Here is a 23,886-nt window from a genome sequence, read left to right as displayed (position 1 = left end):
TGTGCCCCGAACATGCTGCAGATCCTCGAGGTTAAGCTTTGGCATTAGCAGAGGATAAAGAGGCCTAGATACAGTAGTAAAGCTAAAAACCACAGGTCTGGAGGAGCAGCAGGAAGAGAGCATGCAAGAAATCAATGCTGGGTGACTTTATTTTTGCTTAATGTTTTGAAGAGTTTCTGGTGTGGTTTACGCAATAAGTCGAAGAATCTTTATTAACTGTGTATTTACCAGCACCTGCAGCCCCTGATCAATTGGCAGAGAACTTTAACAAGCTGCAGGAAGTCCATACAGCCCTTTGAAGGGGAAAGTGTATAACAGGAGAGTGGCACATCCTCAGCTAAAAAAGCTGCTTTACCTGCTGAAGCAATGGCATATCTGTTGTGATTTCTCCAATGTTCCCCCCTTTCCCCTCTCCTCATGACAGGCAGGCTCCTTGGTAGCGCCAGCATGTGGTCTGATGCCCCAGAGCATCAACTGCCAGCCCCACATATCTGATGGCCTGAGCTTGTTGCTCCACAGGGGTGCACTGCAGGCTGTAGGACATCCTACCCTGAGTCTCCACCATAGGAGATTGCACATGTACTGTTTTTGCATTGAGCCCTAAGAAAATTATGTAGGAAGCTCAATGGTAAAAATAAGTTAATTCTCCCAATGTGGCTTCCTTTGCACTTCTTGTAAAGTGACATGTGAGGAAGACAGAGAGGGCAGAGGGCAGATATGACACCTTTCTGCTTCTGCTGGGAGCTCGTTTTGGTTGTGTCAGCTCCTTATGTTCTTCAGCTCTGAATTTCACCTCCTTGGATGCACTGTTGCAGTTTTGGGGGTTGTTTGTCCATCTTCCTTACTGGGATTTGGTAATTGGTTTCCAGAGAAGTGGTAAGTGCCGGTTCTTACTGAAAATCAGCACAGGAATCCAAGAGTGTTAACAGACAGCGCTTTGAGGTGAAGTGCAGGCTTTGAGTTTGTCAAGTTAAGAGGTAGAATAAATCCCAACCCATGCTCCCAATCCCAGTAAATAAACACAGTGTGATTCCTCCTCCAAGGGAAGGTGATGGTCTCTCCAGCAGTAAAGCAGAGTGTGAGTACAAGAGAACTACATGTGAAACTTGATATTCATTTTGAACTTGTGAGTGTAACTGCTGACAAATCAGCAGGAATAAATTTTGGCTGTTCTCTACAAAGTGGAGGGATTTGTTCCAAGTGCTGGTTAAATGATTTGCTCTGCTGTTAGTGAGTCATTTGTGACCTGTGCCCGGCTCCTGCAGATGAGTTGACTTTTTGCAAGGATTTGCCTATGATTTCAGTTTATTTGGGCTTTTTTCTCCAAGGATTTGCTTGTAATATTCCTGTTGTGTGGCTGGCTGACTGGTGCTGCTTTTGTTCTCAAGTTGGGTGAGTGAATGTTTCAGACAGGCAGGTGGAAATGTCATATGCAGAGATGCTCCTCAGTAATCTGGTGTATGGGATTGTCCATAACCTCATGTTTCTGTTTTATATCTTGGTGCTGCTACCACCCCACCAGGTCTGTCTGTAGATTGCTGCTGTTCCCCAGGCCTTTGGAGTAGGTAAAAGCTTGTTTTCACAGCAAGTAACCTCCATTGCTCCAGCCTGAATTTTGGGAGCAGCCTATGTCTGACCTGTGTGTGGGTGTCCATCAATTAATGGTAGCTCAGCTGCTGCTGAAGATCAGCCTCTTTCATGAGAAGTCAGGAAGAGCCAGACTGGAGTCACATGAGGCTCGGTAAACTGCCAGGATGTCTGAATAAGCTAATCATGGCCAGGTCATCATTATCTTAAGTGAGCCAGAGCTGTGTCCAGGCTGTTTATTAAGATAATTGGGAGAGGGAGGGATGTTTGCAGTCTGTGGACTAGACCGGTGAGGTGATGGAGTGTGTTGCAACACAGAATACAAGGGAGAAGGAGGTCTTGCACACTGATGCTCTGCATGTGTCCAGGGGCTGGTCCTGCTAGGATGCAGTACTTGGTGCCAATAACAGGGATGTAAAGTGACATCATAATAATGCAGTATGCATATTTCAAGCACCACTAATGTGAACTTGCCTTCCCAGGCTAAAGAGTTGTACATCTGCCCAGATTTCCTTAAGAAGCCTTGTTGCCTCATATATTTAGAGATATACTGGATCAACAGAGCATTTGGGTTTTGCTGCATCAGTGCCAAGCAGTATTTGGGGACTGTAAGAGCAGCTGTGCATGGTCACTTCTTTCTTTGTGGTACCTGGTCCAGTCTCCCATAGACTGCTGAAGGTGGCTGCAGGTTTGCTTTGTGTTTCCTGAGACATATTTGTTCATCAAATGGTGCCAGAGGGGGTTACATGTTTAAGAGTGTTTAAGCTCCAGTCATACACTCAGCACTGCTAGAACAGCTCCAGAAACACACGTCCCCCAAAGCTATTGCATCTGACAGTGCACAGACATTGCAGGTGACTGAGAAGGGACTCGCTTAAAGACAGGTAAGTGCTATTTTTCTTCTTCTAGGGAGCTGTTGTGTGTAATATGCTGAATTCAGACCTGTAGCAGGACTTCTTTTGATGGATCTGCTCTAAATGCATAAAAGATAAGTAACTTCATTAGATGTATTAGTAAGGAGCTGCCAGTCCCTGCTCAGGAACTAGTGGGGGTTCTTCTGGCTGGAAACGCTGCAGATGTGCCACTGCGTGAGAGCAGAAGACCAGACGAGCCAAGTGCTCCTGGAATCTGGGGTTAACCTCCTACTTGGGATTGCTCCTATTTGCCCACCCAGGGCTGGCAGCTGGAAGATGCAAGGCTGTGGGAGGTGTTTGCTGGCTGCTCTCTCCTTTAGAAAGCTCAGGAGCACAGAACTGCAAGGGTGGCTAGTTGGTGATGGTGCCAGTCTCTTGTTTTCATCAACAATAAGCAAAAAGGGCTCTGATGTTCTTTAACCCTTCCGCCTGGCGCCAACAAAGCATTACAGATGGATCGCCTCTTTTGCTGCCATATGAAACGCTTGCCATTCAATCCCAGCAGAAGATCTGTGTAGCCATGGCTTCAGAAGAAAGCAGCAAAGTCCCTGACAGCGCATCTTGGATGGAAATACTGTCCTGTGACTAAAATGAAAGTTCCATTTAATCCTGTTAACTGCAGAGGGACTCCTGGGAGTTGGGCACTGTTCTGTGTAGGTCCTTAAGCTCCTCTGCATGACTGTGATGCGTGAAGCATCTAATCTTATGCCAAATTTCCTTCCTTGGATTCAGTGGTGCTGGCCAGAGCCTCAGAGAAAATGGGCAGATCGATATCAATAGCAGTCTTACAAGGGAAGAATATCTCTTGCCAAAAAACCCCAGAATCGCCCTTAGGAAATAAAAAAAGACTCCAGAGCATAAAAGATATTGTCGAGTACACCCAAGCGGGTAAGGTTTGACAGTGTTCCTTCTAAGGAAGAAGAGCTCCAAGACTCCAACAAGAAAGGAAATGTGGTGATCATGAGCTGTAGATACAGCATAGACTGAAACCCGTCTCTCTGATCCAGAAAGGACTGCTGAAAACAAGTGGGCTGCACAGGAATACATTGGGTAATCCTTTGAAGAGATGTCTCAACCTTTTGGGGTATGTCTGTGAGGCTCAGGTTTGACAGCTACCTGGGCCATTCGTCTGCCAGCACAGGGAGGGAAGCATCCATAGCTTTCAGGACACAACCCACAGAAGACTTTGCTGCCAAGCCTGCCCAGTCTGAGACCTCTCCATCTCTTGCATGTGCTCTATTCAGAGTATGAACAGATCCTCATGGGCTTTCAACAGATCTTACCCAGGCCTATGCTTAGGTTCCCCAACAAATCAGAGGATGGCCATCTCTTCTGTCTTTGACGTAACACCCTTGGAATTGCCTGAAGTGATGTTCTTCTTTGGAAAAGTAAGTAGATGTTCTCTGATCATGGTGCAGGGATGTGTGTATGTTTGTGTTTGTATGCTTAGTAGGAATCAAATATCGATGGTGAAAAGGTGATGTTGCATTTCCAAGGAAAGAGACACAATCACTAAATATGATCTGCTGCCCAAGGCAGAGGACTGGAAGTCGGGATGGTAAAGTCTTCAGTGGATTAGGCTGTGACATGGAGGTAAGTTTTTATTGCATCTTCCTCATCTGTAGTCCTGCATAAATGATTTAAGTCCCCCACAGTGAGCTGGTGTTATTTGTACACTCTGTCTGCCAGGGATGGATGAGAAGAGCCTGGCTTTGAGCTGGTCCTGGGCATGATTCAAGAAAGCAATTCTTGAAACTCTCAGCAGCCAGAACATCCCTGTGTTGTAAAGACAGCTGGAGTCTCCCACAGAGCTCAGCTTCAAGCTCAGAACAGCCTCTGGATCTGGAAAGAAGTGGGGAGCCACAAGGGTCTTTTCCCAAGGGACATTCCAGCCCAAGTACAGGCATTGCACATGCTGCTCCCTGCTTCCTCACAACCCCCTGAATAAAGACTCTTTGTTCTAGGAGATATAGATTATATATATTTTAAAGCTCCATGAATAATTTATGGCCAAAGATAAAACCAAGCATCAGAGCTAAGAAAAGGCTGAGGATGTGAGGCGAGGAAACTTCCATTATTTAGAGGCGAGGAACCTTCCATTATTTATTGTACTAAATCTTGACCTGGTAGCACCTTCTCCTTGCAATCCTGCCTTTACTGTGGGAAGCTCTCTTTTCTCCTAAAAATATGAAGTATTCTCCTACTTTTGGTAGATAATTGTAGCAAGGTCCTAATCAGCTTTGTGCAGCTTGATGGCTGATCTTTGAAGGAATAAAGGCTATGTCTTAGCGACCATGTGAGAACCCAGTGGGGCTGCTGGGAGAAGCATGGGTTGGATGGAGAATGAGGAAGTCCCAGGTATACTCTGGGATCAAACAAGGTTGAAGGGTGGTCATTTAGTGGTCAGCATGAAACGAGTTTGTGGGTGTCAGCCTTGTTCTTGGCAGCCAGATGTCCATAGCACAGAAAATATCTATGGTTTCTTGGACTGAAGCAAATGCTGATGACTAAATCAAGAGCATGGTTATATGGCACTGGTTTGTGGTGTCCTGACCTCTTGGCATAAAGAAGTAGTCAACACAACCTGACTGAATAGCACCAGAACCCTTAGCCAAAAAAAGTGAAAAAGGTGGTTGGTTGCTTGCTTTCTCTTTCTGATGTTTTCTTCTTTTGTATGATTCTGTAATCTAAGAGAAACGCTGGGAGTTGAGCTTTCATTTTTTACGATCACAGTCTCACAGTTTTCTTTCTTATGTCAGTGGTATTGCAGTAAAACCTCAGGTTCTGCTTGTCCTGTTTAAATGGCAAAATGTCATACCACAACAGCAGGAAACTGTCAGGTTGGTTTGTTACTGCCTTTTTAATTACTGTGACCAATTCATTGGCAAGAGTAATATTATTATTGCTAAGGGCTGGAGACACCTTCCTTTTCTGTTGCTATACAGCCCCAGGGCTTGTAAAATGCAGCTTTGGCAGCGAGGTGAGATAAAGAGAACTTCATTTATTTGCTGCTCTTCATTTGTGCCAGCACAAGAGCTTATGAGGCCACACTCTAACCTGGATGTCTGGCATGATCCAAGTTAAAAATAACCCCATTGCCACCCCTTCTCCCTCAAAGGTTATTTTTCACCCAGAACAGTTCAGGTATCTGCTTTGCCACACAGCAGTGACAGCACAAAGGAGGGGGAGGCCAGTGGTAGGGTGGGGATGGCAGGCATCCACAGGGATGGGAGGAGGCCAAGCACCCAAGCAGGTTTCACTATCAGAGCTGGCAGCTGATAGCTTACAGCAAGTGCTGTGACATCCAAGGAGGCTGCTGTAAAAACTGGGTGAGAAATGATGTGTAAATGTGTTTTTTTTCCTGAAGATTTTTATTTTTTAATAGGGAAACCTTTCAGGCCCCTTTTTAATTCATAATAAAGAACAGCTTGAAAAGAAGCAGAGGGCAAATGAAGACCGTGAGGCTTGCTAACTTCCTTTAAAGTTGGAAGGTCACCTTTAAAAATGGATGAATGCAGCAGTTTGGAGGAAGCTCCAAGGCAGCAGGCTTGAGGTTCTGCACTAGAATAAGAGGCAGAACAAAGATGAAAAGAAGAATCCAGTTGGGATCTAGGAATAGCTGCAGAGCTGCACGTGCCCAAGGTGGGCTTACATGGAGGCGGTGTTCAACGGTGATGCTTTGCCCACTCCCTGAAAGCTGCTGCTGTGCGTGGTGATGTGCTGGATAGCCAGCTGGATGGTGCAGGAGCATGTGGAGTGGTGGTTTCAGTGTGGGTGTAAGCTGGAATTTGGGATAAAATTAAAGCACTGTCTGCCCGTTCGGCATTCAGGGGTGCTGAGTAACTGTAGAGATGTCTTGCTTGCTCTGGTTGTATTCATGATAACTTTCCTCTTTCCCTGGGACCTCTCAGGGAGTGGGAAAAGGGTGATCACAGCACAAGTCCTAGTGATGACTCACTGGACAGAAAGGTTTGGGCTGTGTTTTAGATGGTATCCTGATTCTCACTACTTTGGTCCGCTTTGTGAAATGGTGAAAGCAATGGTAGCACCATTGTCATATGGAGTTATGCGAATAAGTTCCCTTCTCCTTACCCTATCCAGATCAACATACTGGATGTTAAGATACAGCTATATGCTTCACACTCCTTAGTTACCTGGTTCAGAAATCAGATAATTCATTCCCAGAATACCCAAAAGATGAGATGTCACAAGGAAAGAAGCTCAGCATTTGAAAAGGTAACCCACTTAATGTCCAACACGGCACTTTCACCCCCATCCTCCCAGTGCCATTCCTTCCCCCCTTTCCTTGGAAACCACCCAACACAGCCCGGGAGCTGCCTGGTTGTGGAGCGAGTGCATGACAGCTCTTTAACAGAATCAGGCATATTCTCAGGGAACTTCAAATAGCCTCTAGTCCAATGGGCTCCAGGTTTGGTCCCCAGATAAGGGGCCTGGGAAAGCAAAGGGAAATGCCTTCCTCCCCATGTCCTTTCAGTCTAGGCTGAAAGGTGAGATTACTCCTGTGAAATCATTGTGTAGTGGCTTGATAGGACAGGCAAAGGAGAAAGAATTCTTTTTTCTGTCTATCTGAAGGTTTTTAGAGCACTTTTGCAATCAGTAGTCAATAAGACTTGCTAAAGGTATAGCTTGGAGGCCATTTACAGGAAGGGAAACTGAAGCAAGTGGGTTGCTTTCTTCAGGCTATTGCAGTCCATATGGAAGCATGTGGGTGCGCGTGGCCAGACAGGGAACAGGACACACAGGGAATAATGTGACCCTGACACTGGTCTCAGCTGTGTGTGCCCCAGGCAGAAGCTCCCTATGACAGAGAATTAAATGATATTTCTTAAGGGTTCACCTAGGAACTGCACTCATTTCATATATAAGCACTTGCCTTGTCTTTCCCACTGAGCCAAGGCGCAGGGGCATCAGACACATGCTATCTATTGCTTATTAAGTGGTTTAACAAGCCCAGTTAATTACAATGTACTCAAGGATTTTGTAGCTTATGAAAGCAGTCTCTGTTTGTTTGTGTCAGTGCTTTAATACATTAATACACCAATTAAACCTCGGGGTGTGTGCGTGCCCACACAACTTAACACACAGGAAGGCATGCTAATGTTTCGCATGTCAGCTGGGGCTTCTCTGGCTGTTTCAGATCCAGCTCTGAAGGGATGCTTGTGGTTTTACGCTCAACCTTGTCACCAAAGGGACACGCATCCTCTACATAAAAACACAGTTCTATCCCCCAGACATACATTGTTTTACAAGACTCTGGCAGACATGGGCCCTCTCTGTTGTTAAGGTTTCCTTCTCTTAGACAGGCCTAGGAGAGTTTCTAGGTCTTTATTTCCATCTCGGTGGTGATGATACAGGCAATTTGTACATGAAAGTGTTGTTTTCTCTCCCTCAATTAGTCCCAAGGGGTTACCAGTGGGAGCATGCTGTCTGCAACTTTTGCACTTGCTTGCAAAGGGCCCAGCACATTCATTAAGCCACACGGGTAATGAGCTCTAATCAGTGCACAGGGCACCCAGTGTGAATCAGTGCAGGGGTGGGGCTTGGAGCAGGCAGTGAGGGTCAGAGGTAAAAGCCTCCTTCAGTGCACTTATAGTTCAGTGAAAAGACAGCAATTGTAGAAGGAGGAGGAGGAGAAATGACAGATTAAAGGAAATTGAGCAGCTGTAATAAATACACTTGAAGTAGGAGAGCATCTAGGATGCAGTGATTATATTCCCTGCAGAGCTGAAGTGCCAAGGAGGGTCTGCAGAAAAGGGCTGCCATACAAAACCACTGGCCTTTCGACGAGCAGGCTTACAGGGAATGCAAAATGAGCTGGAGAAAGCTGGCTGAGCTTTAATGCAGGTCTTTATGATACAGTTGGGAAGGCTGCCTTAAACATTCAGTCTAGTGAAAAATAAAGACAAAGGCAGAATGAGAGGACTGCCGTATGCCAGGCTGGCTAAGGAAGAGAGAGACCATGATGGGGCACTGCTGAAGTATTACAGTGAAAGGAGAGGGAGGAAAAAGAAAGCAAGAGAAGACAAAGGGATGGAAAGCAGCAGCTATACGGGATGCTAAGGGTGTGTTTCAGACAGCAAGGTCCTTTTTCACATAAGTATCTCTGAGAAACAACAAAAGTGGTCTCAGAGCAAGCAGGAGTTTGGAGTTTCGAGAGCAGCGAGCTAGTACAGAGGATATGGAGGAGACAGTGCTTATCTTGAGAGCAATATATGGAGAACTTTGATGACAGAGGATGAAAGGCAGCTTATATCAGTGATAAGAGAAGGATTATTAAATATTTTTCATCTGCCAAAATTGCATCCAACTTACATAGGATGAAGAGGAAGCTGTCCCCATATCAGTGGCCAGCTGCCTAAGGGCATGGGACAAGGTGAGCATAGTCTACAGATGGAGATCTGTAATGTACACACCTTTAGGCATGCACATGACTCACCAAGCTTTTCACAGACAATTTAAATTGCCTGTCTAAAATGGGGCAGATAGATGAGAGTTGGAAGGTGGTAAACGCAATGGGGACAAGAGTCAGACCGGTAAGTTTAATGTTTGCTCTGGGAAATTCTTGGAAATATCCTTAAACTTGAAGGGATGCTGTGGGAAAACACCTGAAAAAGCAACACTCTGTGAAGGCCAAACTTATGTGGCTTGAAGTGTTGGGAGGTCACACTCAACTAATCTGCTGGCATTCCCTGAGGAGCCAGCTGCCACTATATATAAGGGAAATTCAGTGGATACAGTGCACTGAGATTTTCAGCAAGTATTTGACAAGGACCAGCATCAGAGATTAATGACTGGGGGTAGGATTTAAAATGAAAGCCTGCATGGAAATCCGCCTTAGAGCAAAAGACAGGAAGGACCTATTGCTGAAAGTGTTTCCAGTTGGAAAGTGGTTGAAAGTGATGGGTCCTGGAGGCCAGTCTTAATCACCTGTGTTTTGCATAATGTCTGCTAATGATCTGCAAGGAAACCTTGAAAGCAGGACTTGCTGTACCAACGTGGATAGGAGGGATTCTTTACCAGCACTGACTGTGCCTGAGGTCCCAAACATGCACAGTGCCTTTTTGGATTGGGATGTGTGTGAGAGAAATGCCAAGCAAAAGAGAAGCACATATTGAGAGAACATCTCTTTGACCCACCTGCAATACTGTGAGCAGCACTGGGAATATATCTACATTGGAGGAGATATGGCATGAGGAGACTGCAATTTATGCAACGGAGACACAGTGCTATCCAGGAAGAAAGGATAAATGAAGCAAGCTGGACAGCACAGGAATCTTTATTCACTGAACTCCTCCCAGAAATGAAGATGTGATTTTGAACAGCTTGGTAATTATGTTTTTCCTTCATTATTTTTTTTTCTTTATATTTTCTTCATTATTTTTTCACTGTTTTTTTCTACAATTCCAGTTTCTGGAGACCTCAGATGACTTGGTGTGAGCTCTGTTTGCAGGTGAATTGCAGCCCAGTTGTGTAAATGCAGAAGTCTGAGTGAAGTTTTTAACTTTGAGTGCTCACCTGCACCCAGATATTGATCTGGGTAGGTTTGCCCATTGCCTGCCTGAAAAATCCCTGCCCTGGGAAAAGCTTAAGGGACTTGATTTAAACTCTGATAAAGAAAAGACATCAAGGTGACCTTTATAATACAAGCTGAATTTAGGGTCACTTCCCAAACTCAGATTGCAGTAAGGAAACGGGATTTGCAGGCATGCTGATGGATTAGATTAGTGGCAATAGGCCTCTGTTTTTTCCATCCCAATATCTGATGCTGGCCTTCCAATTAAGACAATTCAGGAAAGCAACATATATATTCTTGTTCAAGACATTTTCCAATGAAATGAGACTTGTCCTAGACTAGTGAGGAGAAGCAGCTAATGAGATAGAGAACTTTCCACTGTTCTACTCCACTCCGTGGTCTGCTACACCACCCACATATACTCATCTACACATTGCTACTGCCAGCTTTGGGAGGTCCTTTTTTGTGGCTCTGCATCCTCAGCTCACTGCAAAACATTAGTTCCCTTTTCTTCCTTTCTCAGCAATCTTGCTCACTTTGGTTCTTTCCACTAGCAGCATGTTCTTGCTATAAAACTTCAGTATACACATTTAGATTTAAGCTGTTAAGCCATATATAATATATATATATAAAAGTATATATATAATCTTGGTTTTGTAGCTGAAGATCCTAGTAGGTTGCCTTCTCCGTGTGTCTTGAATACCAACTTAGCAATCATCTAGTCTTCACACATTGTTTGGTTAAAGCTGAACATGCACCTTTTCACCATCTGCAATCAATCATTGTCTTCTGAGGCTACCAGCACTGCAGAAGGTTTTCTCAAGTCTCACCACAACCCTTAAGAAGAAATAACTGGGTATTTTTCCCCTGGTGCAGACATTGATATTTTGCCACAGGAGAAAACTGTAGGATTTTTATTTTCTTCCCTTTCTTATACATGGCGAAGTTTGTGATATTTCTCTCAAAATTCACCCCAACCATCTGGACCATAATGGTGTAAGACATCTCTGAAAGGTGACAGACAAGTGGACTAACATACAGTGTCCATGTTCTCCCCATGGGAGAGAGACAGAGACAATAAACCAAGGTGGATTCTCATTTATGATCATAATAAAGGCAGGAGACAGCAGGGATATGATAAAACCAGTACCATCAGGGAAGGACAGACAGTGTCCTAACAAGACCATGTGGTTCCTTAAATAGTCCTGAGCTCCTGGTGATCAGAGATTTCCAAAGCCTTGTCCAAGGAAAACTTTTTCTGGTTCAGTTCTTGCTCCCCAAAGAGCTCTGTTTCTGCCAAGGAGAGGAAGGTAGTGTTGGCATGACAGTGCCTCTGCTCAGCCAGTGTCTGTGAAACTAGTTGGATCCCACCATGGAACAGCTCTGGAGTCAGTGAATGGCCAAGCCACTGCCTTTCAGAGGTCCTCTTCTGCAGGATGGATCCAGGGTTACTGGTGGGCTCCTTTCTCCTGTCTAGATCCACCCTGTTGTTACTCTGCTCAGGGAAAGGCGGATTTCTCCTTGTGTGAAGCATCAGGACCACAAGTCCAATATTCATTGCATCCTGCTTGTGACTCAGACGTAGACCAAAGGAGTACAGGAAGCCCCCACTACGCACAGACCTGGAGAGCTAAATGAGACCAGCTGCTATCCCCATCAGATTAGCTAATCCCTTTGTACAATTCGTCCTTCTCTTTACTTCTTTCTACGTAATTTGCTGCCTCATAACAATTGCTACAATTGCCCAAACCACAGTAATTTTAGAGCCCAGCAGGCAGAGCTGTCTCACATTACTCCTCCTTCAGGGGTTTCCTTCTGCAGGAGAAGTTGGCAAGATGAAAAAAGGGATGGGGTTGTGCAGACAGAACAAGTAGGGAGAAAGCCAAGGAAACCTCAGGCATAAAGAAAGATGGAACAAAGTCCATTCTGGGTGTTAGGAAAACATGAGTCTGAAGGAACACCTCATCAAGCCATAGACATAAATGCATCTCCTGATTTGGTCCTGCAAGAAAGGGAGTCGGAGGAGGTGGGAAGGAAGGGGAAGGATGGAAATTGGGCAAATTGGAGGGAGGCTTTCTAATGAAATCATAACTTGAACCTGAGATCTGTCTTCCAACACCTCATGTTTTTATTCCATATGGCCTTATTTCTGGAATTTTCTTGTTCCATGAGTTTGGCTGCATTGGCCACTTGTTTAATGACCACAAAGCAGGAGAACGCTGTTGGCAGAAGAATGACTGGGCATAGGGCAAGAAAGAGCATAGGTATCCAGGGATCACAGAAGGAAAAAAAGAAGACAAAAACAAAGAAGCAGAAGATGCTGTTTTGTCCAAAAGTGTCCTTTTCCTTTGGGATGATGACAAGGATGGCAACAGTCAGAAGCATTTCCAACCTGCCTGGAGCGCTAGCTGGAAAACGCAGAAGTCCAGGCCCTCTCACCAAATTTCCTACTTTGAGATGGTCCAGAAATTCTGCCACAACAAATTTTTCTGAAGCTCTTTCCATAATTCTGTATCTGCAGGGAACTGTGCTTCTTCTAAAAATACTTCTTCATTTTGCACCCAGCTTTAGGGCCAGCTCTTACTCTGTTCAGCGTGAGTTCTGCACTGGGGACTGCAGCTGTAGTTCAGCATTTGAACCACTTCCAAACCATACCTCCTTCTTTAATGCCACCCTCCTAATAGTTTCCATAACATATCTAATATAGCTGGAATTTTTTATCCTTTATGGTGGGTGTATATTATGTGTTGTAGGGAGTACTAGGTGCTAGCAGTGGTGATGCGCTGCACACTTTGATGTCTGCCTGTCACTCCAGGTGGGAACTGCAGCCTAATGAAGGCTATTGCAAGGATGAATAAGTTTTCTGGTGCTGCTCCCAGATTGAGGAGTGTGAGGAGTACCCAGTTCAGGGATGAGGACTGGGAGAAAAGCTCATGTCACGGCATGAGCCAATTAACCCAGCCCTGACTGACAATGTCCTGCTGAGATGTTGCAGTGGTGCCAAAACCCAGAGGACAGCAAAGGCAAAAGCTCAGGCTGAGTTTACTGACAGCAAACTCCTTCTTCCAATGGATCCAGCAGCTCAACGTGATTCACCTGCAGCTGAGGAGGAGCTGCTGCCTGTGACAGGTACTGAAGTCGGTCCCCAGATCTCTGCAGTGGAGCTTTGCCTCGGGAATAGGAGGCTCGATGCTGCCTGAAAGCAGGCACTGCCAGGCTTGTGGCCCTGCTGGAGCTGATAGAGCCATGGCAATGAACTCGTAGGCTGGGGTAGCCAATAGCCAAGAGCCCCTGAGATCTCAGGGGCAGAAGGTAAGCCTCTGTGCTCCTGCTGGGAGATGCTCTCAAAGCTGCGAGGTTGCTGCTGAGCCCTGGTCGCTTCCAGCTTTCTTGTGATTATCCATCTCGGCAATAGGATGCTGTTAAGTGTCTGATTACTGCGTTGTTATAGCCTTAAGCCTTGAAATCTGACTATTGTGTGGTCCCTTGAGGGACAGCAAATCCTCCTCTGTCCCTCCACCAGTAATCCCTCCCTTTCCTCAGAAAAACCATAAAAAAGGAAGACAAGTGATATCTGTCTGCAGCAGCGCTTTCCAATCAAGCGAAAAGTACCTGGAAAATCAAATCAGCCGGTAAGTTCCTGCAAAAAACAACTCTATCTCTTTAAAATCTTCCCTTTTGAAGGGGTGAACTGAACAGCAATAGCTGCTGATGTAAAACAAACCATTATTCCTCCTATCTCCTCTCCAAGCCTCCTCCCTGCAGACGCACGAGTCTGAGGGAGGCAGATGCTCTCTGAAGATTATTTTCCTCTGTTAAATAAATTCACTTTCAAATAATGTGTAATTAAATGTGTGGTATTGAATTAATGTTTTATTCGGAGTGCTTTGGCAGCAGGGGACCTAGGGGCCTGGCTGGTGGAAAGAAAACACATTCACCAGAAAGACTTCTTTCCCCTCTCTTTTTCCCTTTTCCTCCTACCCTGCCAAGAATCCCAGTCCTTGTTTCCAAGAGCTCCTTGTGTGTACCACTGAGTCGTTGAGGATGATGCTTTGTGTAAGGTTCTTTTTATGATACACTGGGGCTCTTGGGTGTTTTATCCAAAGCAAAGACCTCTGCATCCCACTCTGGTTCCTCCTATACCTGTCTGCTGATGGGCTTAGTCTTCCTCCTCAGAAGAACCCAGTTGTGTAGTTAACTCTTGTAGACAAGGCAGAGCCTCAGGATATGAAGCTGGTGCTGGATGTCTAGCAAGACAGACTGCTAAAGCTGGAAAGGCAGTTTTGCTTTGCAGTCTAGTGTCAGACAGGAATTACTTGAGAAGGTGCAGAAGATGATGGGAATCATTGGTCAGTTTTTAAGCCTTTTGTTTGGAATGTCACTATGGTTTTGGTTCCACCAGCAGTGTTTTGTGTTCCCCTGAGAGCCAGATGAGGCTGGTACATAGAGGCATGGATGGGCACGGGGTGAACCTGCACCCAGGCTCTGTAGGGGTGACAGCAGCAAGGAGGGGAACCAAGGTGTTTGTCCTGACCTGAGGGAATCTTGATGTGTGCCTTGAGCAGAGCAGGGACTGGTTTGGGCCACAACTAGGAACTACTTACAGCTGTGTGCCTTCTCCCTTCCCCTGACCCCAGTGGCTGCAGGGAGTCTTGCTCGCATTATATTCCTTTAGGGAAGCCTTCCAGGTCTCCATAATGTTAAAATGGCTATTTTAACCATTGACAACAGCATCCCATAAGTGAAGGGATTTACCTTGTCAGATTAAGGAGAGGTCCTGCTACTATAAGCTCTTGCTTGCGTAATTCCAGTAAGCTTCAAATCTACAGAATGAGAAGGTGGATGCTGTCCTAAAGGCAAGAACTCACTGCTGGGCAAGGTCCAGTGTGCTGGGGGCTTCCTTTCTTTGTTGCTGTAGTCATTGTCAGACATTTGCTGGGGGTGATGCACAGGAGCCTTTCTCTTGCTGTAGCTCCTTTGCTTTGGGATCTCTCCAGGATGGCTGTTCATTATGCAGGACTATGTGGTGTTGTGCATCCCAGCTGAGATTGATCAGCACCCAGTTCCATGGGATGCTTTATATTCCTCTCTTCATAAGATAATTACTAAGATGTTAGTACTCAGATTTAGGGACTGAAATGGATGAGAAGAGCTTGAAATCATGTTTTGTTTCTGTAGCAGTGTCAGATGGTTTAAACTGGAACAGAAGTTTTTGCTTGTAGTGATTGTGGGGTGGTGCCAGGCACATTCTAACATTATTGTTTTTCAGACTGTTTTTCCTGAAAAAGAGGAGAGTTTGCTTTGGTTTTGGTTTAAAACTTTGCAGGTATGTTGCACCAGATGTCTCCTGCTTTAAAATGGTTTTCAGTGCGATGTGATGAGGGAGCCTGGGAGGCTCTGGGCTTGCATCTGATGGGTTGTCGGTTTAAGGGATGATTGTGCTTTGCCTTTTTGCCAACTCCTTTACACACACACACTCCCTTTACACTCACCTTCAGCTCTGAGGGCATTGTGCATGTCAGCTGTCATTGCCAATGGTTGCTGTGTGGCTGATATTGGAGCTGGTGCTACAGCAGAGATGCAGCAGCTCAAGTTGCGGCAGTGCAGTGGGTGCTAATCCAGTTGCCCCATGCTGCTAATGAAATGACTCTGTGCAGCTTGAGGTCTGTTTGCAGCCTTGAATCGAGGCTGCCTGGGGTTAGCTGAGGACTGAAAGGCAGCCTTTTGTATCAGGGCTTCCTTTCTACCTGCTATTGCAGCAGCAAAAGCCAGAGGAGCTGACAGTGTCCTTATTGCTAGAGATATGCTTGGAAGTGGTGGATGTAAGGTATTTTCAAAGCATCAGAAGTCTGGCTTGCAGAGCCTGCTCTTCTGTTCTCTTTTCTGGGGCTTTATTACACTGAACGTTAGCTCCTGGCACAGACTGGTATTACTGGATAATTTTTTGTAGCCCAGATTGTCCAGCCAAATGCGTCATGGCCTGCTATTTTTTACCAAGGTCCATTTAGCAGCATGTAGTGCATTAGCTCCAGGTCTGCAGGGTCAGCTGGGCAATAATACCTCCTTCACTTCTGGGATGGGCACTCGTGACCTGTGGCTGCTCCCAGGGAAAGAAGGGGATGGTAAGAAAATGCAAAGAACTGTAGAAAAATGAAGTAGTTGTCTTTTAAGGTCTTTATGAAGGTCTTCAGCTGCAATCATGACTAATAACATAATATATAGTCAGGCACCAGGGGCTGCCTGGAAGCAAGTTTACAACATCTTGGTAAGGTACAAGAGATGTGAAACAGTGTGAAGGGAGTCAGTGAAGTCAATGACTTATATTGGTTTTGCTGGAGATCAAGAAACCTGAGAAGGGATGCAAAGAGAGGGATAACACAGTAAAAGGGAGAGCACCCTTTGCACTTCAGGTTGGTTTCATCAAGGCCAAAGGCAACACGGAAAATCTCTATTTTTGCTGTGTGGACACACACAAATGGCTATCAGGACTGTCATGCAGAATTAGTAATGTTGAAATAATGCTCCCAAAGTGAAGAGAAAGGTGTGAGTGAGGTGGTCTTGTCCACAGAGGTACAAAGAAGGGGGTGGGAAGGACCTTGGTGCACCCACATGTTGGAGCCCAACATGTGGCTCAGCCAAAGACTGTGTCCACTCCACAACTTCCCAGAGATTCAGCTAAGCTTTACATAAACCTCCATGATTTGGGATCTTTTTGAAAGGGCTGTCAGATCTGCTTGGTGCTTATAATCACAACTCTTTTGAATCTGAGTCCTTGAAGGGTGCCTTAACAGAGGAACTTGGCAAAGAACCAGCATCTGGGCACAGAGCCGAGCTGCTGAAGCGTGTATCCAGACCTTTTCCCAGAGGTTCATGTCAGAGCTGGGAGAAAAGTCACCAGAAGTGGAGGGCTACCTTGGAGTCATCTAGAGAAACAGCCTGTTTATGTCTCCATTTTTTGAAACGACGTGGGACTGATTCTCCTCTTGTTTCCATGTACTTCACAGCAGTCCACAATTGAAATCAATAACCTTCATTGACTTTGATGGATTTGCACCAGGCCAGGAGGGAGACTCTGACTCTGTGCAGCTGGCCTATGCATTATCTTCTCTCACTGTGAGACAAGCCTGTGAGAGAATGACTTATCAGTTCTCCACTGGCAAGGCTTTTTGATCTGGTCCTACCCAATCTGCACCCTTTGCTCTGATCAGGTACATTGAGTAAGTCATCAACACGTCTGGTTGACACCTAGGTTGCAATTAACTGCTTGACATGGAAGGCATTTTGGTAGTTACCTGTCTTAATGGCAAGATTTCCAGTGTAAATTGTGAGCTTTATTTACTTGATTTTAATTGCCATGGAGCAGGCAGGCTAGGCAGGGTTTATTCATAAGAACTATTTTAGCAGTGAGTCAAGAAAGAAGTGAATGAATCATGTTGACTAACTGAGAACTTTGCTACCTTTCTATGGACACTTTATGTGTAAAGAAAAGAGAAATTCTTTGGCATAAATTAGCTGTTACAGCCAATGACTCAGCCACTACTGAAAAATATCATTGTTGTTATCATTTATAAAGTGCTGTTGATGCAAATGAGGCTTTAGAAGCTTACAAAAATCAAGGCTGTTACCACAAAGAGTCCAGCCCAGACTCAAATCAAGATACCCTTGAAAAACATCTAAAAGAAGTCAGGTTTAAAACAGGGATTGAACAACAAAGAGGGTCAAGAAATAGAGAAGAAATGCCATGACATGACAAAGCTAAGGGAGGGAGGGAGGAGCCAGTGATGGTGCAGGAAAGGACCTGTCTCTTGGGAAAACAGGGCCATATGTGGAGGAAAAGAAACTGATAGAAAATTGATTGTGGCCTTTTCTAAGCTAGAAGAGAAAGCTGCTGGTAAAGAAGGAGGCAAAAGTAAAAGGAGAAATTCCTGTTATTTTTCTCCGTTTCCCTAGTGAGCTACATGTTGTCTGTGAATTACCATAGCAAAGGCAGGAAACTCACTAGAAGTAACCAGACAGGCTGTTCAGGAGTCTGAAAGAAAGTGGTGTGAGGAATTAATTTCAGACCTGGTGTAAATTATTCAGCTTAAGCAGGTTTGCATTTTGCTGTAACTTAAGCACTGGCACTGCTCATGGTTTACTCTGTTTGGAGTTTGATTTGTCCATTAACCTCCCTCTGTAGTCCTCTGTGTCCAAACATAGTCACGTGCATCCAAGAGCATTATCAAACCATGGTTTTAAGGATGCTGGCTGTGATGGGAATCTGAAATGCAGAATTTTCAGTGTCACTGAACCCATCTCTTCTTCTTCTGACCCCAGGATTGATTCGGAAATAAGACAATAATTGGAAAATTAGATTCATGAAATGCACCCGTGCAACTTCCCAATTTCTGCTCATGTGATTGAAATGTGGTGGTTATTAGAAAAAAGGCGTTTTCATTGCACACAATCTGTAACCAGCTCTACATGCTTTAACTGGGATTTGCAGGTTGAGTAGGGGTCTTTTTGCCTTGATCTTGCCAAGAGCATGAGATTCTGCAATATGAGTGCAAAAGTTGGGTGAAGAGTCATTGAATCAGAGATACAAGCAAAAATGTTCTGGCTTTTCTAGGCTCTGTCCCAGGGGCCAGTGCAGAAGTGACCCATCAGGACATGCTAGATATAAGAAAAGCATAATTAATCTTATTCCCCCTTCTTTCCCTGTATCCCATGGCTGTGCTGGGTTCACAAGGTTAGCAAAATAGAATATGTTTGTGTCAAGGAGAGGAGCAGACATGATTAAGGGACACATGGGAGCAAATATGGGGAGGAAGAAGTTGCTATTTTTAGAGAACCACTTTTCTGACTAAGTGCACTTTAAGCACAGCTCAAGTCAGCCGTCCTGGAAAAGGTTCAGAGGAGGTTAGGTAAGATCCTGTTGCAGATCCAAAGCTGCAACCCTTGTTCTGTGGCTCTTCCAGAGAAAAGGAAAGCACTGGAGGCAACTTGTAAAGGTGAGTGCAGTGTCCCAGAGTTACATGCTTGTTAATGCTCTAGCTCATCATCATTGAATGGAAGTCATGAGGCATTCCCAGCCAGCTGCAGGTCAGGTTTTTTCTGCTGTGGTTCATGTGTTATTCAGAACATCAGCAAAGACAAGGGCTTGAAACACATTCATGTGTGCTAAGACTTGATGTACAAGACGAAAGGTGGAGGACCTGCACAACTCTCCTTCTGTGTCATGCAGCAACATAGTAATCTCAAAACGAGGACTGCAAGATGTTTCATTTAAAACTGGAATTACATCAGTGTAGTGCTCTCACATCCTTTCCTGTAGATACAGCATGGCCTTGAATGAGTTCCCATCCTGCTGTCAAGTCTGGTTATTTTCCTGTCAGGTCTCGCTGTGGCTCCTGCATAGGTTGTTCATTTGAATTGCCTTGTTGGCTTGTTTTTATAAGTTAATGGTACAGGGGGAGAAGGAACAAAAAAAGAGTGGTACTTACGGGAAGCCAGTTTCCATACACCTTGTCAGCAGGGCTGACTGCAACGCAGCCGAGACAGATTACCACACTGCTGCCTGCCTAAAACAAATAAACACCAGCTGTTTATCAGACAGGGCTCAGCTTCCTCCAGGAGGAGGTAAACAGATTTATGCAGATGAACCTCCCAGGTGCCCTTGCAGCACAGCATCTTTCATGGCTACTCGGCCTTCCTTGTGAATTACAGGTAGGATGGACAAGCCGAAATGCAAGGTTAACGCAATAACACAGCCACTTGCACAGTGCCAGGGCAGTTTGTCATTGTTTTATCTTTAAAGTCCATATTTAATAGTAATGTAGAATTAATCATAGTGCTGATCACACTATGAATGGAAGAATTTGATGTAAACTTCAGTACTTTAGGCCTGTTGTCTGAGAAAATGCAATTTATTGTAACTCGGTTATTATTCCATTTCTGCCTAAAATACTATGAATCAAAACTTATGGCTATTCAAGGCTGAGAAAAAGTTGGAATCAGCAAAAGTACTTTTCTGACTGTACATTAAGATTGTCCAGTTGCTGTCAAACTGCTTAACTTCGTGAGCTTTTTTAATAACCATCCAATTTTATTTTAAACCCATCAGTGCTATGAGTCTGCTACCTCAAAAGGATCGCTCCTTTCTCAGTTTAACTCTGTCTGCCACAATATCTCCTTTAATTCCTCGTATAAATTTTCCCTGAATCTTTTCAGATGACCCCAACAACTTGCTGTGAAATCTGGTCTTGAAGGCAGATGGGATATTATTTTAATAATGGAGACATAATTGCACAGTCTGGATGCCGGCTCCCAGAAACATCTGATCAGTTTATTGAGATGTTATTGGGAGGAGGAATTTGGAGCTCTAAATTTTGGGGAACACCCTGGGGAGTGCAGAAAGAGAGGTTTGCTTCAGTTCTCATGGTGTTGCACTTACTCAAATAGTAAATCATCTCAAATAGTACTGCTGGTTATTCTGAGAGAGTTTCCTTTTTAACTTTATCTCACATCAAACGGGACAATTGGATTGCAATTGCTAAATTTCTGTTGGGATTCTGAGTTTGTTAAAGTGTTCTTGGGCTCCTTTTAACACAAGATCATTTCCCTGCAGCTTTCTTGACTGCTGCTATTCAGGAGACCAATAATGCAAATACATGGTTTGTCAATACAGTAAATCCTAGGTACTGTAGTGATGAGTGCTATAGAAATGCTTGCCAAGAGTTAAAAACCCCTTTTCCTCTACTCTGTGAAGTAAATTGGTGCCATTTGAGCTTTTCTTAGATTAGGACTTTCCTCACCCAAGTGCGTCGCTCAACATTTCAACACATAATATTTCAGATTTCTCAAGGTACTCCTTAAACACTCAACTAAACCAGGTGGAGAAGGCAAAGTCCACATGTGATTTGTTCTCTCTGGCTGTCACTGCAGATTTAAAACCAAAGTCATTTTGGATGTGCCTTAATCCTGTGCCTTAAACCATCCTGTGCCTTAATGTTACTAATATTATTAATATTAGTAACAGTTTTCAGTCTATTGAACAATTAATGAAAAGGTCAACAGGAATTCCCTATGGAAGCATCATTCATTACAAGGCCTGTTGGTTATCCAATCTCACAGCATCCATCTTCCTAAGCAAGCAAAAGGGCCAGAAATGGCAGCTCCGTAAACCTGCCTGTGAGCTCCTAATTAAAAAGCTTAATTGTATGAAAGCCATTAGGATGTTAGTCTTCCAATCCATTAGCTTTTTAACACATTGAGTGGTACCTGTGTTGTTGTGGGGCATGTGGTCCCTTGGGTTGATATGGATGCCTATGTGAGAGCCTGGGTGGTAGCAGTTGGTGGCAGATTGTGATCACTGCTAGTGATGCTTCCCTGCAGCCAGTTTGAAACACGGTGTTCATCACTTCCACCTCCTGCATCTGCAGTATCCCAAGGGAAATGCATCTGTGCGAAGGGGTGCATACCTATGTGTGCACATGGAAGAAGTGGTAGAAAAGACTCAAAAGCAGTCCAGTTTGTGAGCAAACACAGGGAGGGCCAAGTTATGAATGCTCCAAAATAGGAATGGAAAGAGAGCACTGTCCCATCTAATACCTCCACTTGAGGAGAGCTTTTGCTCACCAAGCATTGGAGAAGAGTGTAGTTCTCTCTGTGCTGCCATGACCATCACTCTGAAGCCAGGGGTAGTCTTTGCTACCACAGTTATCAAGGGAGGCAGTAAGCTCCAGCAAAGGGCAGTTTAGAGAGAAGTTTTGGGTACTGTGCCTCCAGAAATTGCTATGGTGGCTGTGCACATCTTCTTGCTTCCACAGTTCATTCTAGGCATTGAAAAAAGCCTCTTTGTATTGCCAGAGGATTGGTGTGAGTGTTCTGGTGCCAGAAGGGTGTGTAGAGGTTTCACAACAAGTGAAACAAGTTCCTTACTAAGGTACAACAAGTACCTTAGTGTTGTTCCCATAAAAGAGAATATGGAGACATTCAGGCTCTCCCAGCAACCAGTGGCATTTAATTATGATGCAGCACTTATGGATGTCCTGCTAGATGCTTACGTACTAGGTGCCTAGAAGCTGCTTAGATCTAGCCCTTATGAATGACCCTGTTAGTTGAGCAAACCAATCTTCATAGGCCTCTGTACCTTTGTTAAATTAGTAGCTATTGCTCTTTTGATTCTTCCTGAAACCTTGGTTGCTATTCTCTGTCAGTCCTCACTGTCCTAAATGTCATTGGAAAGGATCATTGAAACTAATGGGTTCACTTTGTCTGTTGTGCCAGTGACTTTATCCTGGGATGACCTTGTTTCTGGGGGAAGAGTCACATAGGAGATGGCTGCATGGTCAGGGTCTTGCTGTGGGGCAACACTCCCAACCGGCTCCTGCTCTTGCCTTAAGGTGCATGTGGGTCAGTGGTTCTCCTCCCCTTGGGAATGCTTCGATTTACTGAGGTTCAGCCTCAGAAATCTGTTTGAGTTTGGGGTTAAACTGATTGAAACTGAAATGCAAGATTCAACAGGACCTTCGAATCTCACCTGGCCTGGCATCAGAAATATGTGACCTTTGCTACACTTAACAGGAGGTGGATTGTTTCCAGGTTAATTCCAAAGAGGTTCAGGTCTCTGTAGCAGATTTTTCCCAGAGGTTCCTCTCTCTGAGGACAAGGTTGGTGTGAGCTTGCAGAGAGAACACAATAAACCTCAAGTACTTTCCTTGCAGATGTTTCACATGAGGCGAGCTCCATCCTGGAGATGGCTGTGTTCTGTGGGTGGGTAAGAAGATCCCTCTGGATACTCTCGCAAAGCAATTTCAGTTCCTTTGTGACTTGCTAGAAAATTGAATTAGTTGTTTTCCATTCCCTGCATTAATCCTGATTCATTCTTCCCTCAACCCTCTTCCTCCCCTCCCTCCAACAGATGTCCAGCATATTAAGAGGAGAGACATCGTTTTGAAGAGGGAGCTGGGAGAAGGTGCCTTTGGGAAGGTGTTCTTGGCCGAGTGTTACAACCTCAGCCCCACCAACGACAAAATGCTGGTGGCAGTGAAGGTAAATCCCAAGGATGAATGGCAGAGAATAGGGCAGGGGCTGGCCGGTGGAGAGAGGCTGGATGAGCCTGCATGGGAAAGGGAAGCAGGGGAGGGCTGGGGGCCAGGGGCAGAGATTTATCTGATGCCGGAGGTTGTGGTAAATCCACTTAGTCACACACAGTTTCAGTGTTTCACTTCAAGGTTGTCTGTTCTCAGCTATGCCAAAGCCTCTCTTCCTGCTGATGCAGCCAGGAGACAGACAAGGAGGAGAAGCTGGTCTGGAAGCTGTAAGCTCCCATGCAGCTGCAGCGGCAGCACAGTGTGGAGTCCACATCCCCTCCACAAGGGACTGGGGCCCTTCTCTGTCTGGATTTTATCTCTTTGTGGAACATGCAGAAACCGAAACAAAAAAAGGACCTTAGCAAAAAATGAGCACTGAAGAGCCAAGCACAACTAACAGATTTGCTGCAACGTGGGCAAAGAAATTCTGCTCGGCTTCACTCAGCTCCTGGTTGCCCAGCCACAGATCACTCCTGTTTTGGTGACTTTGAGCCAACACAAGTTCAGCTTGGCTTGTGTAGTGCTGTTTGCATCCTTGTGAAGGTCTTCATGTGAGCTGTGCCCCATCATGTGGCTCTAAGCAGAGGGCATCACTCGATGCAGAAATGTGTTATCCTTTCAAGTGGCACCAGTTAGCAGATGCACATAGTTTAATCCTCAGGAGTTAATTGATGTCTCCTAACTCCTTGGAAGAAAATCTGCATTTGAATTATGCTCTAAGGGGAGCAAGGTTCCAGCACTCTCTCCAGGAAGCTGGAGGCATCCAGTTACTTGAGAG

General features: G+C 45.0%; 1 protein-coding gene across 4 annotated transcripts in view; it reads left to right on the top strand.

Annotated features, from left to right (window-relative positions):
• Window positions 1-23,886, top strand: part of NTRK3 (neurotrophic receptor tyrosine kinase 3) — a 203,856-nt gene that overhangs the window by 139,976 nt on the left and 39,994 nt on the right. For all 4 annotated transcript variants that reach the window (XM_005148762.3, XM_005148765.3, XM_005148764.4 and 1 more), the window contains one exon: window positions 22,937-23,067. In XM_005148762.3, coding sequence (XP_005148819.2) covers window positions 22,937-23,067 — 131 coding nt within the window. The remainder of the gene's footprint in view (window positions 1-22,936; window positions 23,068-23,886) is intronic.

Source organism: Melopsittacus undulatus, chromosome 9, assembly GCF_012275295.1.
Source record: "Melopsittacus undulatus isolate bMelUnd1 chromosome 9, bMelUnd1.mat.Z, whole genome shotgun sequence".
Lineage (NCBI taxonomy): Eukaryota > Metazoa > Chordata > Aves > Psittaciformes > Psittaculidae > Melopsittacus > Melopsittacus undulatus.
The sequence above is the reverse complement of the archived record's forward strand: the minus strand, read 5'-3'. Positions and strand labels throughout refer to the sequence as shown.